Source organism: Clinocottus analis, unplaced genomic scaffold (assembly GCF_023055335.1).
Source record: "Clinocottus analis isolate CAN_PGR_092001 unplaced genomic scaffold, fCliAna1.0.p SCAF_1, whole genome shotgun sequence".
NCBI classification, from domain to species: Eukaryota; Metazoa; Chordata; class Actinopteri; order Perciformes; family Cottidae; genus Clinocottus; species Clinocottus analis.
The window spans coordinates 11,187,713-11,210,830 of NW_027175820.1; the positions used below are offsets into that span (position 1 = coordinate 11,187,713).

General features: G+C 41.8%; 1 protein-coding gene across 1 annotated transcript; it reads right to left on the reverse strand.

Moving 5' to 3' along the window:
* Positions 1–1,470: 1,470 nt before the first annotated feature.
* On the reverse strand, positions 1,471–15,784 carry bdnf (brain-derived neurotrophic factor). The gene is given in 4 exon segments (XM_068573680.1): positions 1,471–2,877; positions 14,960–15,000; positions 15,003–15,078; positions 15,692–15,784. Coding segments are annotated over 4 exon segments (1,041 nt in total). The 3' UTR covers positions 1,471–2,046.
* Between the last annotated feature and the right edge of the window lie 7,334 nt (positions 15,785–23,118).

A 23,118-nucleotide genomic window follows, 5' to 3' on the forward strand; every position in this document is an offset into this window, starting at 1 on the left:
CTGGGTGATTCCTGACAATAAACTATTTGAGAGACTATATTGCATGCTTTTCATCTTCCTGATAGTTGGCATAGAGACTCTCGACTTGTTCTATGCTTCTGTTTTAAAAAAAAAAGTAACTCACAGTATCTTCATCAGCCTCCTCTGGAGGACCCGTGACAAATAGAGAAGAAAGTGCAACATCTTTTCTCTTTGCAGCAAAATGCCAGCTCCGGTTTTCTTCAGAGGTCAAACTTACCTTCAGGTTGATGACGAAGAAGTAAAATGAGGTGTTGAGATCACATGTAACACAAATATAAGACATAATTGAAACCTTTAATGACGCTTTATGTTTGCTTTTTTTTTTTTTAAAGTGTTTTCTCTTTCCGAAGTTTGTCATATTATGGGTGGCTAAGGATGGGATTGATAGTATTTAGATGCAACGTAAACATGTTTATTGTTTTCCTGCCATGACCTTAAACTTTGGCATCCAGACTTGGAAAGCAAGGAGTTCTCACTATGTAACTTTAATGCTTACCAGGAGTTATAATCTGCTGGAGATACGAAGTTGCAGTTGTCTTTAACCCAGCTACCAAACCAGGTATTTTCCTGCTGATCACAGTAAATGTATTGCTGCATCAAATAGGGGTGATTGTTCTTTTTTAGAAGATTTTAAGATGAGATTACCATGTCATATCAGGTGTATCTTTTAAATGTACACACAGGTATGTGTCACTGTCGAAACTCATCCTATTTATTCTCTAAGTCCTTGTAATTGGGAAATATTATATGTGCAGCTGGCGTAACGACTAATTAAATCACTGAAAACGTGTGTACACATCAAAGTATCAAAGGCCATTCAGTACATTTGTGTGAGTAATGTCCTGAGGGGGGAGGGGGAGGGGTTCAGGAGTGGTTCAGGAGTATTTTAAAACCGTTTCCCTCCTCAATATAACCAAGTAACACAAATACCTGCAAAATATAAATTCTTTCCACCCAAAACACTCTCAGTATTGCTTTCAGAAATAAATGCATTGACTCCTCTGCTATTGAAAATATGATATTTTCTTGCAGCCTTTAAGTTTATAGAGCATCCTGGTAATGCGTGACTTTAATTGGGTCGGTTTTGTTGGCAGCACATTTTTTCATGTGCATGAGTATGAATGTGTGTGTGCCATGCCTTCTTCCCCACCATCCTGTCAGTATAATAAAGTTTATCCTGCTCGGAAATGCATTGTTGAAACTTTATCGACATGGATTTTGTTTTTCAGTTGCCTATATTTTTATTTCTTCAAATATTTCAGTTTAATATTGCAAACAACTTCACAACATACAAAATGAATAATATTAACCCAGAAACATTTCAATGAATATTATATATATATATATATATATATATATATATATATATATATATATATATATATATATATATATATATATATATATATATATATATATATATAATTATTTTTTTAATATATATCTTGTCCTCTGGTGGGGATAAAAAAATAAACAGCAAAGCTTTGACAACAGCACCTTGACATAGTATGTAAGTCCAACATTACCTTGAGAAGTTTAGAACAGTAAACAGATAAATTACTTGAGAGGAAAATTGTTTTCTGCTAAATATGTAAACGGAATGTTTTTTTGGTCAGCGTCATATCCTTTTTCGTAAGTGGAGAATTTCTCAATTCACAATTGAAGCAGCATGCAAGCTTTTTGAAGATGGAACTGTCCTCTCATTCCTTGCCTTTTTTTCCTCCTTCATTTTCTAATTCTTGGCAACGTAAACAAATCACAATGTCTTGAGGGATGTGATATAGTAATTTAAACTGGGCGCAAATGACTGATCAGATTTTTTTTAATTGTTTACAAGGTCATGAATATGTTCAATAAATAGACTGTAGTATCACTTTTACTGTATAAACTTCATCTTTTTTTACATGCAGTCCATAAAATTTTCATTTGACGGAATAATTTACCCTGTTATGTATATATACAAATAGATATTTTCTCTTTATTCTCTTTTTTAAACTCTTCAATAAAATCTATACATTTTATACACTATCTCCCTCTTTTAATGGTCAATGTGCATACACATGAAGTGTCTATCCTTATAAACCGCCAGCCAATCTTCTTTTTGCTATCCATGGTAAGCGCTCGCACGTAGGACTGGGTTGTCCTGCATTGGGAATTATAATGCCGCTTGTCTATTCCTCTGCAGCCCTCCTTTGTGTACCCCATGGGGTTGCATTTGGTCTCATAAAAGTATTGCTTCAGTTGGCCATTGGGGACAGGGACCTTTTCCATGACGGTAACTGTCTGCCCAGACATGTCTATTGCCGTCTTTTTATCCACAGCTGTCACCCACTGGCTAATACTGTCACACACACTGAGCTCTCCGCGCCGCGAGGGATCGGAGTGTCGCCGCACCCTCATGGACATGTTAGCGGCATCCAGATAGTTTTTGTATTCCTCCAGAAGAAAGAGCAACGGCGGCTCCAAAGGCACTTGGTTGCTGATCATCACGCGCGAGTCGTACAGGTCGACATCCTTGGTCTCTGTGGTGACCAAAGAAGATGGGCCCCCACCACCCTGGCTCTCATCAGCCCCCTGTCCCAGCTGTGCCGCCTCTCCCTCCACCTCCAGCAGCTCCTCTATCACCTGCTCAAAGGTTTCTGTGAGTGAGGGCAGTTCCCCGCGCTGGCCCGGCCCACCACTGCTCTGTGGAGTCCCGTGGCCTCGTGTGGCCGTCGCAGCGGCGCCCAAGTAGCCTTCCGTCCGATGGCCCCGCATGCCCGGGGCGTCTCTCAGGGGCGCAGCTCTCATGCAACTGAAGTATGAAATAACCATAGTAAGGAACAGGATGGTCATCACTCTTCTAACCTGGTGGAACTGGAGGAGGAGAAAAAGACAGAAAACAAAAGGGGGGGAGAGAGAACAAAAATGTTAGTCAAAGAGCAGTTTCAATGAAGTTAGCTTTTTATTTATCTATTATGAACCATGTAAGCCTTTATTATTATGTACACCATCTATTCTTTTTTTTGCAAGCCAAAAAGAGAGTCAGTGTTTTGAAATAATCCCAAAACGCTTTTTTACTCAACTGAGTCATCAGTGTTTCAAAAATGTTTGCAAACTGAAATCACTCTGTTCCTATGCGAGGTCTGGCTTAGATTTTTATTTGTTGGCAGCCGTGCGCAAAAGCGGTGCTGAGCATCAAAGAGATTGCTTATTACAAAAGATAAGATCACACAAATAGATGTCACTGTCATCCTAACAGGCTTGTTATTATTATATCATGAGCTCTGTGTTAAACTGTGCAGTGTGTTTCTAGAACGTGTACAACCGAAGCAGTCATTCATCCCTCACTGCCTCAATCTTTGTATTGTCTTGTCAAAGATTGTCTTTGACAGCTTAGACAGTCCCCTATTTTTTTTTTAACTTCATAAAGCACATGCCAGATATACATATCCTTATATATTATGTTACTTAGGGAAAGTTGTCAGTTGTAAAATACATTGAGCATTAAGTTGACTGCTGGCAGAGAACACATTTGGCTCCAAACAAGTGACGGTCAACTGTAAACTGGCACACAATTAGAAAAGGCTCTGCATGTGTTGACATAAGGATATGGTTTTGTTTGAAGAGCTCATGTATTATCTTTTGGCTTAGACATTACCTCACTAACAAAATCACCATTATCAACCTTCGTGGACAGCACTTACTGGCTGAATGACGAAATGGGAAACGTGTTTGCGTCAGCTTTGACAAACACTGCTGCTGCGGTATTATTTATCTTTTTCTTTTTTTAACTGGTCTGCGCTGTCGGACAGATATGATACTAATCCCTCAGAGTCGTGTACGGGCATCAAGAGTTTGTTGAGGGACACTGTTTTTTGTAGGTGGATGCTGAAAGCACTGCAGGATGAACTAGCAAAATGTCATGCGGAAATTGAAGACATAAAGATGTGTCATCCTCACTGCACTGTGAAGTACCAATCTGGAGAAAGTCAGAAGTCAGAAGAGAAGCAAAGCACTGCCATGGGGGGGAGCAGGTGTGGCTAATATATATATATATATATATATATATATATATATATATATATATATATATATATATATATATATATATATATATATATATACATATATATATACACATATATATATATACATCGCCTGAGCACATATGCAACCCTTACCTTTCAGAAGCTCTAAGATTCACTGCAAATCAATGACATGGTGGACATCCAACAGCCCGATATAAAAGCAACCATAATGAAAAGAAAATCTAGATCTTGCTTTCCACAGGGGCTCATTTAAAAATAGCCTGACGGAGGCTTTGACTGCACTCTGCATGTCCCAACTTGATACAGAAAAAAACAGCGACCAAACACACTCTGCCTCCACTCAGGATGGACATGAGGACCTTTACAGTAAGGGAGGAGCAAAAACCCCACCTTAAAAGCATTTGTTTCATTCTTAATTGGTATCAGGGGCCGTGGCTGCAATTAACCAACACCACGGTGACTGCCATAGAGATATCTCGCCTATAAATAGATGTGCTGGGAGTCTCACAGTCTCTATTCAGAATATCACATCCTTCTTCTTAATGAGCCACTCATTCCCCGAGCTCAGTGACGTGCATCTCCAGAGTGTGTGAGTGTGTGTGTTAGGGGGAGGGCATGGGGAGGGGCTGGCTCGGATATGTTTGCAGGGAGATGAGGGTATTTTTCCTCTCACCAATTAAAACAACAATGAGAACTAAGAGCTAATCATCACATTCTCATGAAATACGGTTAATAAAAGCATATTTATCAAACAACATTGCTCAAGTTTCGGTTCTGATAACAAGAAATCTCTGTCAAGCTTCCCAGCACAGAAAATTATGTAGGTTTACGGGATCAAGGCCAGTCACGAGCTTTATGTGTAGGATGCATTTAGGCTGATATTATTATCAGCATCGTGCTCAAATGGTTCCACTTCCACATGACGGAAATGAAGGCAGAGGGCTGATTACTGTTAGGCGTCAAACTTCATGCTGGAAATGGTGCAGACGATGAGTGCTGCATCTTCCGTAACAGACCACAGGGGTAATATTGCAGTAGCAGGGGGTGGAGAGAGTGCCAACGTCATTTCGCAGCATAACAACCACAGATGACGTCTCTTCCAGGTCTCCATAGGGGAGAGAATGGAGGGGAGGAGGTTGTTGGGGGTAATGCCTCTCAACAGTGTACAATTGCATGCTTCTCCCCTGGGAATCCTCACACCGGGAACAACAAATGATTTTATTTCTATCTCTGTGATTTCCTGTTTCCATCAGGACAATCAATATGGCTTATGCTCTCAATCAACATCCTGTTAAAATGCGATAAAGCCAATGAATCATTTAATTGCTGTGGGACTGGCGGAGAATCTCTGGCTTATATCTACTAGAGGCTAAATGTGACAACTGATTGCTTCGCTCTTGTTTTATACATCCAGTGAAGGAACATGTTATGTGCGCTGCTGGATTTCGCAGTTAATGAAAAAGCGGCTTGCAAGTTAACACAATGAGCATGAATAATAGAGTGAGGGCAGAACTACATATGGAGGAATGTTTGGAATCAAATATACTTTTTTGCAGCCTCGGGGCCAACTTTGTGACGACTGGTTTGATGATAAAAGAATCCAACACAAGGAGGTGGCTGCCATTTTGTTTTCTCTAGTGTCTTTTGCCTTGTGTTTTTGTAGAAATCATATCATTTGTAAATGAAATCCAGTTAGATCCCAACAATCCAGCTGTGTCATATAATAAACCGAGTGGATGTCTGAGTTTGACAGTTCTTTTGCCCGTAATTGTAAATCACTTAACATGAGATAACAGGAAGATAAAGCCTGCAATAACCACTGCAAATACGCCTTTATTTCAGACAACACACCCAGAGCACGAATCACCCAGAACAATAGGAGCAGGTGAGTGAGCGGACTGTCTACTGTTTGGCTCTGACGTCTAGATGACCACCTGTTCATCTGCTTTGAGAGCGGATATGTAACTTATCCTTGTATTTATTCTCCGTGCCAGGTGGGGATTAAAGTGATAAATGCCGCCTTTGACAGATGCTGAAAAGTTTCTCTAAAGCATGAAAGGACTGGTATTATTACACATTCAGTAATGTTCCCAAGCCTCCAAGCGAATGTCAGCACACTTTATGGCTTCATCTTCATGAACAGCATGCATAATATCTTAGGAACCGTTAGAAGGGGAAATAAACATCAAACAGAAGAGATGAAAGAGGGAAAATGTGCCCACTACATTTGAATAGAAATGTATGACCTATAGCCACATTTGTTTCTCATTCTTTCTCCCTTGTGGGCATCCGCCTTTGTTCAGTTCCTCAAGAAGCGTGTCGGGTTAGAGCTATTTACCTAGCAACATGTTTTGTCACGTTCAAAGTGCACAGCACACAATGCTAAATGTTCCGAAGGGAAACATGCAGCAGACAAAATAAAAATGTCTACCTGAGGACTCCTCGTGTGCTAGCACTTAGAGAAAGGCAATTAGAGCTGTCTGCAGTAATGGCTGACACATGTGGAAGCTCGCCTCCTTGAGATCTGTTTTCAATCTGACACAGTTTCAGAGCATGTTTAGTAATAGATGAGCATCACTAAGGGATTATACCTGGCCTCCTGGCCAACCCCAGCCACTGCCACAGACAGCCCGGCATTCAAATAGCTGCTGAGTGATGTGTGCTATCCAAATGAGTGCCGCTTCCCTCCCACACTGTGTGCAGCATTTGGGCAATTGAGAGGCTGCAGCAGCAACACAGGTAGTGTGGTCACATCTTAATTGACAGCCTTAAACGTGCTGTGTCTGTGTTAATGTGGTATTTTGTACATGTCCTATTAAAGGGGAAACATAAATTAGTTCAATTGAACCTACAAATCACCGATTCAGGAACCTGACCACTGACATAACCAACAGACTACAGCTCCAAATGAACAGTGCGCCAGTTCCACGCGTTGTCCGCTAGATGGCGTGTGAGACCATGAAATAATGAGAGCTCTTTCTCTTTCACCCTCCTTCCCCCTCCCTCCCATCTCTCTTTCCCTCCCTCCTTTGAAACACGACAGATATAGATAGATAGATGATAAATGATAGATAGATAGATAGATAGATAGATAGATAGATAGATAGATAGATAGATAGATAGATAGATAGATAGATAGACAGACAATAACTGGACACAGACAGTTTTGGTTGTGCATAATTCCGCTTTTGATCATTTCCACTACATAATACGCCCTAAAGTTCACTTATATGGTACTTAGTCACAAGTCTGACAATAAATGTGGCCCTAGCGTGCATTTTTTGGAAAGTACATCATTATTTCATCATTAAACCATCTCATCTACGTGTGCGCTGCTATGATCCAGATATTTTCACACTAAGTCGTCAAAGCTCAGCCAGCTTTCCACCACTCTATAAACGGGACTTTATTTTAATCATTCTGGCCAGTAATTTGAAGATTCAGTGCGAGCACACAACACCAAGAAGTAGACCCAACCGTGTATGTTGGCCGACGTAGCTGGGCGTTTAGGTCTCGGGTTTCCTATAAAGTCTTAATGAGTTCATCAAAGTTTCCCCCCATCCAAAACAACCATACAAAAACTGTCTGGACTATTAGTTGTGTATGTGTTCACATCGCAGAAGGGTCCGAGATTATAATATAGTACTGTACCAACACTCTGAACAAAGAGTTTATTGAGTTCTTTATGAGCAAAAAGTTGCCCTTAAATGTTCAAACGTGGCTGATTTTAATGCAGAGGCGCGCTTCTGGATTGTTTCCACTTTGCTATTTACGAGAAATACTAATAATAAGGCACGTTTGCTCAGGCTGCTCTAATAATGAAACAACAGCCCACCCCTCGCTCCCCCTGAGATTACATCTGCTGAGCTCGTGCTCTCCTCTGGAAACCCAATCAACATAATAACTCCGTTTTTTATTAATGAACGAGAGGATAAGGTTACACATATCCTCTCTCGGGCTGCGGCGCTGTCTGTTCACAGGATAACCGGACTTGATCGAGCTACTTTAAGACCCCCCCCACCCCCCTTTCCTCCCCCCAACACACACGCGCGCACACACACACGCGCGCACACGCATACACGCACGCAGGCAGCTCTGTATTTTTCTCAAGCAGAATCAAACAAAGCCAAAGTGCTTAAAACAACTCATCGAGTAACAAATAGACACATACCTTTTGCTGCCTAGTCGTAAAACAGACCATTCAACAGGACAGCAGTGTCATCTGGGATGTTTTGGACAACTCCCTGAGTAATTTACTTAAGCGATATTTTCCTCTCTGTACTCTCCCGACAAGCTTCAGGATATCTCTTCAGCTTTGGAGCAAATAGATTAAATTATTGATGGTGGAAATTGCATGGATGAGGTAATGCACTCCCATGGCTGCACGGCTCCTTTGGAGATCGTCTGAAACTGAAGTTGTCGCTTGCTGAAACGCCGCAGCAGCAGCAGCAGCAGCAGCAGCAGCACAGGATGAGAGACCTCTGGAGCTGAAATGAGGAGCCTCTTTGCAACTACAGTAACTTTACTACACAATGACGCTGCAACATGTGACCTGCCGCTGGCTGACTGGTCGCCGCCAAACTCCTTTTTAAACAGCCCCCAGGCGGAACTGTTAATGCGCTTTCAGCGTGCATTACGTGCTTTTGTTTGTCTGCATACCGGGCAGCCTGCCTCCAAACCATAATGTCTGGCAAGATGTAAAACACGAGTGAAGACTCTCCTCTTCCGTGTTTCGCCAAAGAAGGTGGCATATCTTTTGAAGGTTTTTGCGTAACAGCGTGTCTCCACCAAGGCGTGATACACTGCGTGCCGTTTAGGGTTGGCCTCTTTGCGTTAAAATTTGATATTCAGAGAATAAGAAAACAGCTATTTATTGTACTGGTCTGTGGGTTGTGAAGAGGATATATACTTTATGTCAACCTACACTGTAGGAAATAAGTTATTTGAGTGTAAAGTATATATTTGCGAAGGTTTGTCCCTGCTAATGAATCCATTTGGGCGTCTTCTACCTGGGCTCGTAGTAATTTATAAAATAAAAAAGGCCCTGAAAATCATTTATGAGAATTCGTATAATTTTAGCGCTCTGTGGTGATAAAACATTTGGATGGCAATAGGCACTAGAGGCTAACAAAGATGTGAACTTACTGAAAACAATTCTGCTTCTCCTTGCTTTTAAAGTGAGCCATCTCCACAACAGATGGATGACTCCCCTGCAAGTGCTATGCAGTGTAGTAACCAGCTTTCACAGGTTATTATAACCAAATGTCAGAAAACAGGTTTAACTTATACAGGCAGAGCTCCTTCGGAGGAAGAAACAGTTTTGCTTCTTGATGGTCTTGTTTCACCCTTGTCAGGAACAAACTGGGAACAATTCAGTCCCTTTATAATGCAGAATTCAAATAAAAATGTCAGTGGAGCCACAACCTTTCAATGGGTGATGAACGTTTGGAAACTCCACCTCTGATGAATACAAGAGTGAGCATAATGGGGAAATAGCAGCTCATTATCCTTGTGAGTTGGCCCTGGTCCAGTGCAAAGATTTATTGTGATGTGTTTGCTATATTGCCATCATGATTCTTCCCTGCACGAGCTTATGAGCTGGAGAGCTCTTGTTTGGCATGTAGCAGTATGGGAGTGGATGCTCACACCTGCTTAATGAGTCACTCCCACCTCCACACACCCGGGACATGCCAAGATAGATATAGCCCTCCCCGAAGGCTCACAGGAGGTGAGGGCAAACTCTGGATGACAAAGAGTTGCATCAGCAATCACTGAGCGACATGACTCCAAAGAGGATAAAAAAAAATGCACACTGCACAAGGGGGTTGTTCCAAACAAGTAATTCATAAATAAATCACTTGGCATCTCATTAGAAGAGCAAAAAACAACAACATTGGTCTCTCATTTCTGCTAATACAACACAACTGAAGGTGGCGTATCAAGAGATGTCTTTTGGCTTTCATGAGGGGACTGGATTTCTGAATGAAATGAATAATGTGTCTAATAGCTGGAAGCAAAAAGAGGAGTTGTGAGGAGTGCTTAGGATGTTTTGGACTCATTCGACTGAGGGTCAAACAAAAATATGACAGCGGCAGCCAGCGGCCTTTCTGAAAACTTAACCGCTCTTTCATCAGAACTGAGGCGTAAGATTTCTTTAGGTTTAGGGTTTCAAGTTAAATCAACACGAATAATGGCTAAAACTATCTGAAGAGTTGGGAAGAAACCACGTTATGTTACAAATCTCTACAGCTTTGAATCCCCTTTGCATGGCCAAATACACGTGATTTGCAGGAGCACTTGGTTTAAGTCTCCTCTGCTCACAACTTTTCGCCTGTTTTGGCATCAGAAAAGAAGAAACAACCACAGGAGCTGACAACACGACACACTTGTATAACCTTTCAAGGCTTCTCTTGCCAAATGCAGCACGATGCTGACAGGTCCGCACTGCCGAAAGCTTCACTTAACAAGTAGAATGATGCTTCTTTGTGCCAGCAAGGAACCGTGTAACGCGGACAAAATGACATTTTGTGAAATGTCATTTTTACTTGGGATAAAGGAAGACGCTAACGGTATTTTGATCAAAGGGAAATTGCATTCCGCCTTCAAAAAGCAAACACGTCTACTGAGAAAACATTTTGTATGAGGTAAGATGACGTCAAACAAGGGCGAGGGCGAGCTAGAGAGCAGTGGAGAAAAGTCCGGACTGGGGAAAACAGGTAAACCAGTACAGGCCTTAATCACACGCAGGAGTGACGAGTTAATGTCAGCCCCCCTGTGATGACAATAACCTTTATTGTAATCATCAGGCAGAGACAGAGGATCAGTCTCCTAAGCTTCACACACACTCCAACCTCCACAACCTCACGCAGCTGATACATTATTTCTATAGGTGGCACAGACTGCAAATCTCTCCATCACTGATTAAGTCTGTCTGTCTCTTTTCTTTTCTTAGCTCATGCCTTCCTCCTGGATCTCTCTCTCTCTCTCTCTCTCTCTCTCTCTCTCTCTCTCTCGTATTGTTTTGGGAAGTTGCTTAAATTCAGTGCTGCATGAGAGACCCACTTGAATGGTTTGCCAGCATGATCGAACATTTACAGAGAGAGAGAGAGAGAGAGAGAGAGAGAGAGGAGAGAGAGAGAGAGAGAGAGAGAGAGAGAGAGAGAGAGAGAGAGAGAGAGAGAGAGCGCGCGTCATGAATCCCGCAGTGGTCCAACCTATCAGATGTCTTTACAGTCAGAATAACTACATCCACTGTGCATTAAAAACTTATCATGGGCTTCATCGCTGTAAAATCACAATCACGCCACTGTGACGAATAACTGATAATTAAAGATTAGGAATTAAAGGTTCAAGCTTTTGCCTCCTGCCAGAACTTGTCTAAACAAGCCTGCTAATTGGAGGAAGGTGTTGGTGATGAAGATGATGATGGTGGTGGTGGTGACGAAAGCAGCGGCGGCGGCGGGCGACGTAGCCTACATTTCTATTATGATTAAGATGATTCATTTTTTGTTCTAAATATATCGTGACACAAAGCCGTAAGTCGACATTTCCGCGATTATCGCCGAAATAATCAATAGTCTACTTATAATAATATCAGACCAGCTTGGATGAATAGCCACGTTATTACATTTCATGAATGAAAACGTTGTGGCAAAGTGTGACAAGCACAATCCGAAAACGAGTTTTGTTAAAGAGACACGCCTATTATTTATATTGAAAGAAAACTCAACGTCCTTAATTGAAAAAAACACACAGATTTCGCCAAATCCCTTTAGCTCCCGAAGTGCACGAATTGATCGCGACGGATGAAAACGACACACAAAGGCCAACATTAAAGCTAAGGGTATATAAAAATAAAAAGCAACAGAGTATGAAACAATCGAGTACAACATCAGTGTAAATTCCTATTTCTGCATAATGCATTTATTGTTATTTATTTCGTTCAATAAATAGGCCTACCGAAAGAATTTCATCTGATTTATTGCAATGAAACCTACCATCAGGTTTGTTATTGACGCCCACCCCAACTCTGCAGAGCTGAGAGTGAAAAGAGAGAGAGAGAGAGAGAGAGAGAGAGAGAGAGAGAGAGAGAGAGAGAGGGGAGATTCTCGGTAAAGATAACACACGCGGAAACGCACGCACACAGTGGCGAGCGCACGCAGGCGCACGCCCGCACACAAACACACGCAGCCCCATTTATGGACTGATCCGCTGACGTACATTGCAGAAAAGTGCTATAAAAAAACCTTCATACATACAAAGTGTGTCGTGCCACCCCACAGACCCCTCCTAACCCGCCTCCGCTCATCCCTCCTCCTCCATCTAACACGCCCACGCCCACACCATAATCCCACGTCTCAGTAGATTTTTTTTTTAATATTAAAAATACTGCTATATAGCCAGAAAATGGGTATTCTGCGAACAATTGATTATATTTATAAATAATAATAAAAAAACAGCTGCAAAAGATGATGCAATAAAAATAATCTAACTCCCTTGTGGTTTATGTGAATAAAAGGCCAACTATTTATTTAATCTACCACAATTTCTGCTGATTTTATACAAATTAAAACGCGTGTCGTTTCGTTAAATAAATTAATGATTGATCATTATTTGTGCAATAAACGTGTTTGTGGTACTGATGCGTCGGAAACGTGGCTATTAGTTGCGATGCAACCTTTATTAAAGGAGCACTTTTATGAATGTCGGGCAGTATAATAAGTAATATGATCTACGTTGGTTTCACTGTCATATAAAATGAGAAGTAATAGGCAATAATATGCATGAAACCGATCTGCGCGGATTACATTGGTGGGTAAAAATGACCGAAAACGCCAGCGAATAGTTAATAAATTCAGATACAATTAGGAATTTACTGGATACATTCGTTTTTAAGTATTTATTCGAAAATGCAGCCTACAAGACAAGTCTTGATTAAAACAGGACTGCCAGTGGGCGTTGGGGCTTTTCTCTTCTCTTGCAGTTGTTTTGCCGTCATGCAATTGCTTCGTCTTGGATCAGAAATCTTAAATCGTTGACCAGAGGAAAAAAAAGAAGACGAGCGAGAGAGAGGGGGAGACGGAGAGAGAGAGAGAGAGAGAGAGAGAGAGAGAGAGAGAGAGAGAGAGAGAGAGAGAGAGAGAGAGAGAGAGAGAGAGAGAGAGAGGAAATAGACAATATCCACCGTTTCTGCATCGGTGCGAGACGAATTTTGAGGCTACAAGTCCTTCAGATGAGCAGAGAAATAAAATCCCAGAGCAGTTTTGTGTGCTGATCATCTAAATGTAACAGCCACGCGTGACATATTTAACGCGTGCCTTCATTTGGAATAAAAAAAGAAAGAGAAAGACACATCGATGCCTCCCGAACAATTGCATATCAAGCCATCTTATCTCTACATCGCATTCAGCCATAACATCTGTCAGTGGATGCACTTTGACCACGCCCATTTTTATTGTAATTTCACACAGGAAATAATAGAACGATTTGTATACTGTAAAGGAGACTCGGTCTGGCAAAACCGAATTACACGAGTCAAAGCGATTAAGAATTAATTCATTTTATTTTCCATTATTCATCCGTAGCCTGCGTTTGACAGGTCGACACAGAACCGTGTATGGACAAAAGAGGGGGGTAGGGTAGCAGGTGAAGTGAAAAGCACCTTATGAATGAAACCGTGGAGCAGTCGTAGTAAAAACACAAGTGATTTGATGGCGATGACGGGAGGGGGAGAGGGGAGGGGAGGGGGGTAAAGAGTAGGGCTATTTTTGGTCGATAACAAAATCCAGAGGGTTTGACATCAAGACAAAACATGAATGCAGCAGACCAAACATGAACAATAAGCACATATAGACAGAAAGGCAGATAAATAGATAGATAGATAGATAGAGAGAGAGAGAGAGAGAGAGAGAGAGAGAGAGAGAGAGAGAGAGAGAGAGAGAGAGAGAGAGAGAGAGAGAGAGAGAGAGAGAGAGAGGTAGATAGATAGATAGATAGATAGATAGATAGATAGATAGATAGATAGATAGATAGATAGATAGATAGATAGATAGATAGATAGATAGATAGATAGATATTTATCCTCACAATTGTATGATGTGCATCATGCATCTGTAGCCTACTCCAGTTCGTGCAGGCTGAAAGGATCACTGCAGCGTCTTAAGTCCCATATTGGGAGCATGATTAGGCACAACGCAACGATTACGCAAATTATGTTGCAGCAGGCAGCGTTCGGAAACTCCACACAAAAAAACGGCTTCAAAAAGCTCTGTTTCAAAAATCCCAAGCACGAAAACGAGTCACACTTAAAATGCTTCACATGACTCAAAGCTAATATGAATGCGCACGCACAAATCTTCTATAAATATTGCCTAACTTCAATTTAAAAAAGGAAGATGATCTACGAGATATTGGTCACCTGGATCGGATTTCATTTCGGAGTTATTTCGGTCACTGATGCCCACAATGAACCACTGCCAAGGCGAAGGCTGCATGCTGTAGTTTTAAAGCCGAAGTTCCTTTGAGAAAAGCCAGAAGAAGCCCGGAAAGACGACAGCAACAAAAGAGTGACATGAAAACAATGGATTGTGCTCTTACCTTTACAAGGGCTGACAACCACTATGTGCGTGGTTAGATCTCCGTGACCAAGACTTGCATGTCCCAAAGTTTAACGCAGTGTGGGGGGCTTATAGGTACCGACAATGTGGTGTGCAAAAGACCAGACGAGCTAACATTTAAACTTTCACAATGCGCTACAAAAACACATCTTTAAGCACAAGCTCTTTTAATGGCAAGCGCTTTTTTTTTCTTGTATTCTTTTCTTTCAAATTTTCCTTTATTTTCTCCTCTCTTTAGAATCCCGTTTATTTTCCGTTTACAGACCACAGGCTCCCTCAGAATAAGCTTACCAAAAGTTGAAAAAACAATCCCAGGTTTGGCAAAGGGGGGCTGGGGAAAGAGAGAAAGAGAGTTGGCGTCCACTCGGCGGTTTAGTCCATGCACGACTCCGGTGCCTCTGTCCAACGTGCTGAAAGCATAACACAGCCAGGGTAACTATGAGGGGCCGAGAAAATATCTATACTTTTGTTTGAGCTCCTACTTTAAACTGCTTTTTTTTACTCCGCTGCTTCCCCGCGTCTTGTCACGTGTATCCCCAACACCCCCCACCCTTGCCAAACCAGTCCCGTTAATATTTGATCACATGTTGGTCGGACATTTCCTTCCAGATAACAGCACCTATATCACAAAACGCCGGTTGAATTCTGTGTACAACCGTCTAAAAAAACAAAACAAAAAAACGGCTCCACGCTCACGCCAAATGACAACTGCCAGCGCTGCGACTGAGCCCTATTGTTCATAATGTCATGCTAATGGCAAGTGTCACAGGTAAGTGTCACATGTTGCTTTTTTTAACACGAGCACCGCACAAAAAGAACATACATACATGAATAAAATATAAAGCCCTCAATGCCAACACACACACACACACACATAAACACACACACACGCACGCGCGCGCGCGCACACACACACACACACACACACACACACACACACACACACACACACACAGCCCTCCAAGACTATCCAGCCTACATCACATCCACATAGCGCGCAAACACAATGTAATATTTCCTTACCTCTCTCACTGTACCGGCATATCCTGAGCCAAAGAAATGCCACACAATATGTCTTTCCATACAGGCTTTGTCAACATCAGCCTCATCAGACATGGGTCTCGGTACTGAGTTTCTCAAGTAGCCACTGAGTCCAACCCTTCCAGCAATGCGTTGTCAGACTAAATAGCAAGCACGACTATTTACTGGTAATCATCCTTTATATGCTGTGTGTTTCCATACTTACCATTTTCCCCTACGCTGTCCTGGAGATAGAAGTGTCTTAATATCCACTCACTCCAACAGATGCTGGTAGGTAATGTGGCTTGTTTGAAGTCATCATATGAGAACTTCTGCTGTGCTCAGTAGATCGCCCACCACTTCGCTGACTTATGAATCTAATAACCCTTCGCAATGTCGGCGTGCTTAAACTCTCTTAGGCAACACCTTGGTGGCTCTACGCTAAAGACGGGTATCAACAAGCCTGGGTTGTCAGAAAAGCTTGTACAGACATACGTAACACAGACGCCCGGTCAACGCCATTTGGGGTCTTACGTGATTGAAATAAGCGACGGCAATCCAAGTTTATGGGGATGTCAGTTGCTGACTGATCGCTCGCTCACTGCCTCAAATCGTTAAAATCTGCATTGAGCAAAAATGACAGACACGTAAAACTTCTGAGACATATCCATATTCGCGTGTTTGGTGTTATAGACTGTTAACTCCCTCTTTGGCGAAGGGCCATATAGGCCTATTGCGCATAAGCACAAGTGGTCATTTAAAGATTTGTCTAACACGGACACATCGCTTTTGCAAAAACAAATAGCACATTTATAGCGCCCCTCTGTCTGCCTGTCAAGTAGTTGAGGAACTTGTTGCTGCTCGAAAAGAAAACACCCCACCGCTTTTTGTTTTGCTGGACAAAAACACGCATATATGCTATACTTACGTTGTCAAATTCTGTTAAAGTACTGCGTGTTTCCCCGGACAGATATAACAGAAAAAAAAAGTTAATCCACGTCCTCCAGAAGCGTGATTACTCTGAGAGAAAAACGACCAGAGCGTTAAAAGCCAGGAATGATACTTTATGATCAGGGATATCTGGAAGTTCAAAGATGAAATCTGTTTTCAGTAAAATTCCATCAGTTGCACTACCAACACTCAGCCATCTGATTGTTATGCAGTGACGAAGCGCTGTGCTTGCAAGTGAAACCCCAAATGTACTAAGTAACATGAGTAATAGGTGATATTTGCCTGACTATTTGCCAGCATCCCAAACTTTCTCGAGAGTGTTTGTAAGAGAAGTGTCATTCGTGTGGTATAAAAGACTTTTTTTGGTCATAGTTTATGGAAATCACGCCGCATGGGTGGCGCGTTATTGGAACCTGTAGGCGTCTGCCAGGAACCAATAGCACCCATCTGACACATCCTTGGACATCTCTTACAAAACAAAAACAGCTGCTTATCAAAGTGTTCAAGGTAACTCTATGCTCTTAAGACCAGTTACTCACCCGCACAGTGAGTCTTACACTTTTTTTTTTTATCAGAAAAATGCACTGGTTTGAATGTATTTAATTGTCAGCAACGTGACTTTAGAGGAGGGAAGAAGACAAAAAAACATGGACGTTTCTGTGTTGTCAGTGTCACTTGTCAATATTGTATCACCAAACTTCTGACACATTCAAAAGTCTTGTTTTGGCAAACCGTTGATTCTAATTTGGTCTGACTACGCATGTACTCTGTCATCTTGCTTGTAGAGGCAGTGGCCCAAAAAAAGAAGAAGAAAAAAAACTTATTTTTTTGAGCAGTTTGTGTCACTACATTTCTATCTTAAAGACACAAGATGGCATAATCAGATAAAATTAGAATTGTGATTATTTTTTCCCAAGAAAAATATATACTTCTTGATGCACCATACAGGCAACAAGTGCTGGACTTTAGATTCACACGTAGCTTATTATCCATAAACTCCCTCTTTTGTAAATGTAGGCTTTTCACACGGCGGCGACTCATTACAGGCTACTAATAAAAGGGAGTGACGTAAAGAGAGAGGTAACACATATCAGCTCAGCGTGGACATGCTGTGGATGAACAATCCCATCACCTCTCAGGCTCCTACATCATCCTACTCCCAGTCCTTTCTGATTCCTGACGTGGTAACTTGACTTGCTCCTACTTGTGATGTTGTTAACACTTCCTCTGCTCCCACAGCTTTTCACAGACTCCGTTACTGACTCATGCTCGTCCCTTTTCCACTATCCGTGCCCTCCCCCGCACTCTTCACCACAATATCTTATGGCGCAGTCTGAGGTCACAGATCAATCACTTCATTCCCTGGGCTGCATATGACTGCATGGCATTTTGCTCTATGGCCTGCCAAGATACTTCACCTCTTTTGAGCTTCCTCTTGGAACTTTTAAGTGTTTGAGTGGAATATTTTTTGGCAGAGGTAGTGTTATTAAAATGTGTAGCCAACGGGCTGCACCGTGGGATAAATATGGAGATGAATGTGCGCCATTACAGACCTCTGTGGTTTGTAAAGAAAGACTGAGATTGGTATAGGTATTGACAGCAAACAGAGCGAAGAAGATGTGAGAGTAATAGCAGGAATGGTCACTCTTTCCTGGTTGGCTCATTACCACTTGTTGTTATTATTGTGTTTTGTGAAACAGACTTTACTTCCAAAGCAGCAGCCCGCCTGTGATTTAATCCAACAATCTGCCTATGAAAGCCTAAAAATGAATCCCAGCTCCACCTTCTCAAATGACAACTGTGCAAAATGAATCACCAGAAAGAAGAAACATATATTGTTAAAGCCATTTTAACACTGCAGTCATCATACTTCCCTGTTTACATCTGCTAATTACATTTGGGCCCTGCCTGGTCTCTAGAATCATTACTTAAATGTAAAGTGCCGGCCTAAAATTCTGAGTCTATCAGCACTTTCCTTTCCCGTCGTCGTAATGACAACTATTAGTTGAGGATGGATCCAGTCGGTGGCTATGAGTGTAACTACTCTGTCTTTGTTCCATAAATATTGATAACAAGAGCCCCACGTTATGTGTTACTAGTACCTGCGGTTAAAAATAGAAGGCCTGCTGATGACGGTTTATCTCTTACTGTCAGATCCCAGTGTATCTCCCCCCCCCCCTCCACACATACACACACACACACACACACACACACACACACACACACACACACACACACACACACACCTCTTGTATCTACAGGAAGTTGAGCTCTGGAACAAACAAAGAGCAGAGAGAAAACAACAAATACTCTGATTACACAGCAGTAAATCAAAAACCCCGACCTCATGTCTCCTGTATTCAGACTTGAAGAGTCATCCAAAGTATAGCTTGTAAAACATAATCTGACATGTATATAAAGTCTTCATTCATTTACATAAACAACATTTCTTCATAATGAACCAGTCGAAATAGCTTAATCCAGTCACCCTGTTGACAATGTGCTTCTTGTTGTACATCTGTCATTCTTTCGCGCAGCTTCATAATATTTCTGTGGAGAGTGGAATTAATTATCAGGCTTGGTCGGTGACTCAGAGCTCAGGTCTTCAGAAAGTAATGTAGCCCGTAAATAATCGCCCAACTGCCACCATATTCACTAATGGCGAGCGCTGCATTTGTGCTAATTTCTCCGTTCTATGTATAGTGTGATGGACACTGTCAGGAAGAATGATATTTGGGTTGCCCCAGTGGCTTGGCAGGCTAAAATTGGACTGGTGTGATATTGAGGGTTTCTATCTGGCTTTGCTGTGCACAGTATCATCCGTCTTCTCCCGACCATCTTTGACCAGTTAAACACCAGGTGAGTATGTAAACTCTGTCTTTAGTGCCCGAGGGGAGAAATCTGGATCTCTGGGCGTGACAAACAAGTGCATTGATCTGCAAACTCTGACTAACTTCTGTCTGCTCGGGTGGAGGATGCTGCCTGTCGGCCGTTAGCTTTATGACTGCCGGGTGAGACGGGTGATCTGGGCCTGCCACTGGACAGACAGGCTGCCAAAGCAACCACGAAATTGGATTTAAACTATCTAGAATATCTTTGATAAGTTTCTTGGACAACAAAAAAAGTGAACAGGAATCTGGATCCAAACTTTTCTCAGATCAAATATCACCCCAGGACTGTGATTTATTCATGATCGGAATGAATGCAATGTATTTTAATTCTGCAGCGTGGTGCACTGAGATGAAATTGTGTTTGTGTATGGGGTAGTGCAGATTTGAATACATGTATTTACATCTTGTTGCTTAGCCAAAGGCATTATTGGGTCCCAGTGGTAGTGACCTGAAATTTTGCATGCACGGCAACTCTGCAAATGGTAGCCCCTTTATGATCAGCCAAATATTGCAAAGTAGAAGTAAGAGGCACTGACCTTCAACGCAGCACATACATGTATCACACGTCGACAGAGACGTTTACATTTCATGATTGTCTCTCCTTCCAAGTTTTTCTGCTGAACTCTACAAGGAAAGGAGAAACAATAGCATTTAAATCTGTCTGCATTTGGAGTGTAATGGTTCAGATTCATACGGTGACTCTGATCATTAATAGTCCTGTTTTCTCGCCACAATGCCTTTGAGATGCAGCAAAAGCATGATTAAAAAGTAAGTAAGATACCAAGAGTGTGGTGATTTTAACAGCTGGGAGCGCACGCCAAATTTCCCAGCGGCAAAATAAAGTACATCTCATCTTAACGTAACCATTGTCAATACCTTGCCGTAAAACCCAGTGTAGGCCAACTTCAAAGCACACGTTTCGACAAGGTTAGCTACCCTGCAACAATCAGCAGTGCTCAGGCTTTAAAACAAAACAAGGTTATTTTTATGTAAAAGCTGCATTTTCTGACCCCCATACTAAAATGCCTCTGTGATGAATGTAATCGTTATGTGCTTAAGCACTTCTGGGCGCCCAGGAATGGACGGGTCAAGAGGTTTGGCTCCTCCACTGGTCATCTGCTATAAAAGACAGTAGCAGCAGCCTGCAGAGGAGGTGGAGGCTCGTGACTTGGAGGCTGGCGGTTGAAATCCCCGGACTGACTGAGGAACGCGGCGTATGGAAGTAACACTGAGCTCTGCCTCAACAGCAACTGTCAAAGTGCTGCAGCACAGAGTCACTGAAGTCCCAACTGTTCAGTAACAACAGTGTCAGACCGTGGCAGTATACTGGGCTGCTCCCAGGTGTGAGTGTATGAACTTTCTTTTTCCTCTGCTGGTTAAATTACTGGTTTTAATAAAGTGTTTGGACTTACACTCAAACAAGCTGGAAACTGTAACACCTACTTAAACTGCGAATCTCATTCTGGACTATGGAAACAGCCGCCAAGGCAACAATCTCAACACAAAGTCAAGTATGTGGCTGTTCTCTTTTGGTCATATCACATGATCTTCATTGCCAGTTTGAGTTTGCCACAGACATTTTAAAGCACCATGACAGCTACCAAATTCACTTTTTGGTGAGATTGTAAACTCAACTCCCAATTATTTGTTATTTTGGTTTAAATTTTGTGATTTGCTTTTGAAATACAGATGCATCTCCCTGTACATTATTTTGGAAAAATGTCCACACAATAATCAAGATACAGCCCAATTTCTATTTTAGTTCCTGACACAATTGGAAATTCCTAATTCAGTACCAGTTTGAAATAGAGTAAGACTGATACTGGCTGGGATGATACAAGCATACTGTGTATATGTCAGCCAATGATTAACAAGACATTGCAGTACAGAAATGCAGAAGATTTGTTAAAGGCAGTTAGGAGGTGTCAGCGTTGCTTTGTTTGTCCACCAGTGAGCCATGACAAGCTTTTTTAATTAACAAAATAAACTAATAAGTACAATTCAGTCGGTGTTCTTTTAAATTGTTCAGCAAAATTGAAGTCCAACATGTTAAAAAAAATGTTGTGATGTGCTTAAAAGCTCCAGAGGAGACTGTTTTAACAATATGTTTTCATATTTTTACACCTCTTTACCATCTGTTATGAACACCAAACCTTCATGATATGACCACCATGGTTGGTCAGGTGATGTTTTTTCATATCTGAACTGCATGCCCCCAACTCCCCTTCAACCGCCCCACTCCCTAACAAGATTCCCCATTACAGTTGACAGACAGACAGTAGGCACAAAGTTTAAAATACAGGTCTTAAAAGGGCATAAAAGCTTTGCAGTGAATGGTGAGGGAATTGTTAAGGATAATACAAAGGAGTGGGATTTCTCGTGCATTTGTCTGCTAGGGGTATCCCAGTCAAAGTTTCTCTATACATCAAAGGGCCGCCGCAAATAAAAGCACACTTGTCAGGGGCGAACAAACTGCCTCCTTTGTGCCGTCTACCAGCCAAATTCAGGCACACAAAGCCTTTGGATGTACAACACTGCAAAGAAGACATACTATTCAGATGACATGCTTTGCTCTCTCTCTGGTGGTTTGCTGTGTGCTTTTGTCTGCCCTGACCAGGACAGATATATAATATCACTGGATCAAAATCCTTTCAGTCCCTTTTACTCCCTGTTAAAGACTCCCGTTACACTCCCTCCCCCATACACTCCACTATTCTTTCTTTTCTTAAACAAAGTAAACTTGATGCAGCCAGATAACACTTGCAGCCCTCAGGCCTAATGCCCAAAAATGAGTCTCAGGTTCATTCAGGTTTTTTAAGCAAAGACTCTTGTGCAAACTGTGGTCAGACAGACTGGACACATTTCACTGTTGCCTCAGGAAATATTTCTACGTTCTGTTTTAAAGATCTGTTGCCGGCATCTTTTACATTCCTGGGAAATAAATGGCTTTCAAGATTTTGCCAAAAAAAAGTAGAAAAGGAGAAAAGTAATCTTTCCGCCCCGCACACGACTCACAATTGCACACACACGGACACGCGAGCGCACATACACACACACAGGCACACGCACACACGCACACACACACACACACACACACACACACACACACACACACACACACACACACTCTGATTATTTTCTCATTCTGGCTTGTGAAATCTTCACATTTTAGAGGTTAGAAGCAGTTAATTTCGGAGTAAAAATGTCAGCTCTAATTAAAATATTATGATGTATGCATTGTTGTGGTTGTATAAATGTCCTAATAAAGTTTATTTCAGTGTTTCTGCTTAAGAAAAGTTTACAGTTTTTTTCGATTGCTAAACGACAGCGGGCACAACTGGAGTCACATGTGCAAAACTCTGACTACAGTCTGCACAGCAGCAGTTCATGGGGACCAAACTCTAGTTCATATTTCATTGCCTGAACACAGTTTTCAAAACTCTACACATGTGACGCATGACTTTAACTACAGCCTGCACAACACTGGATTTACAGCACTTTATTCAAATGGTAACACACTGCTGTCAAAACTGTGAACCACACATTCAAAAAGAGAATAGAGTTCAGCCTTGTGCCTTTCAAACACTG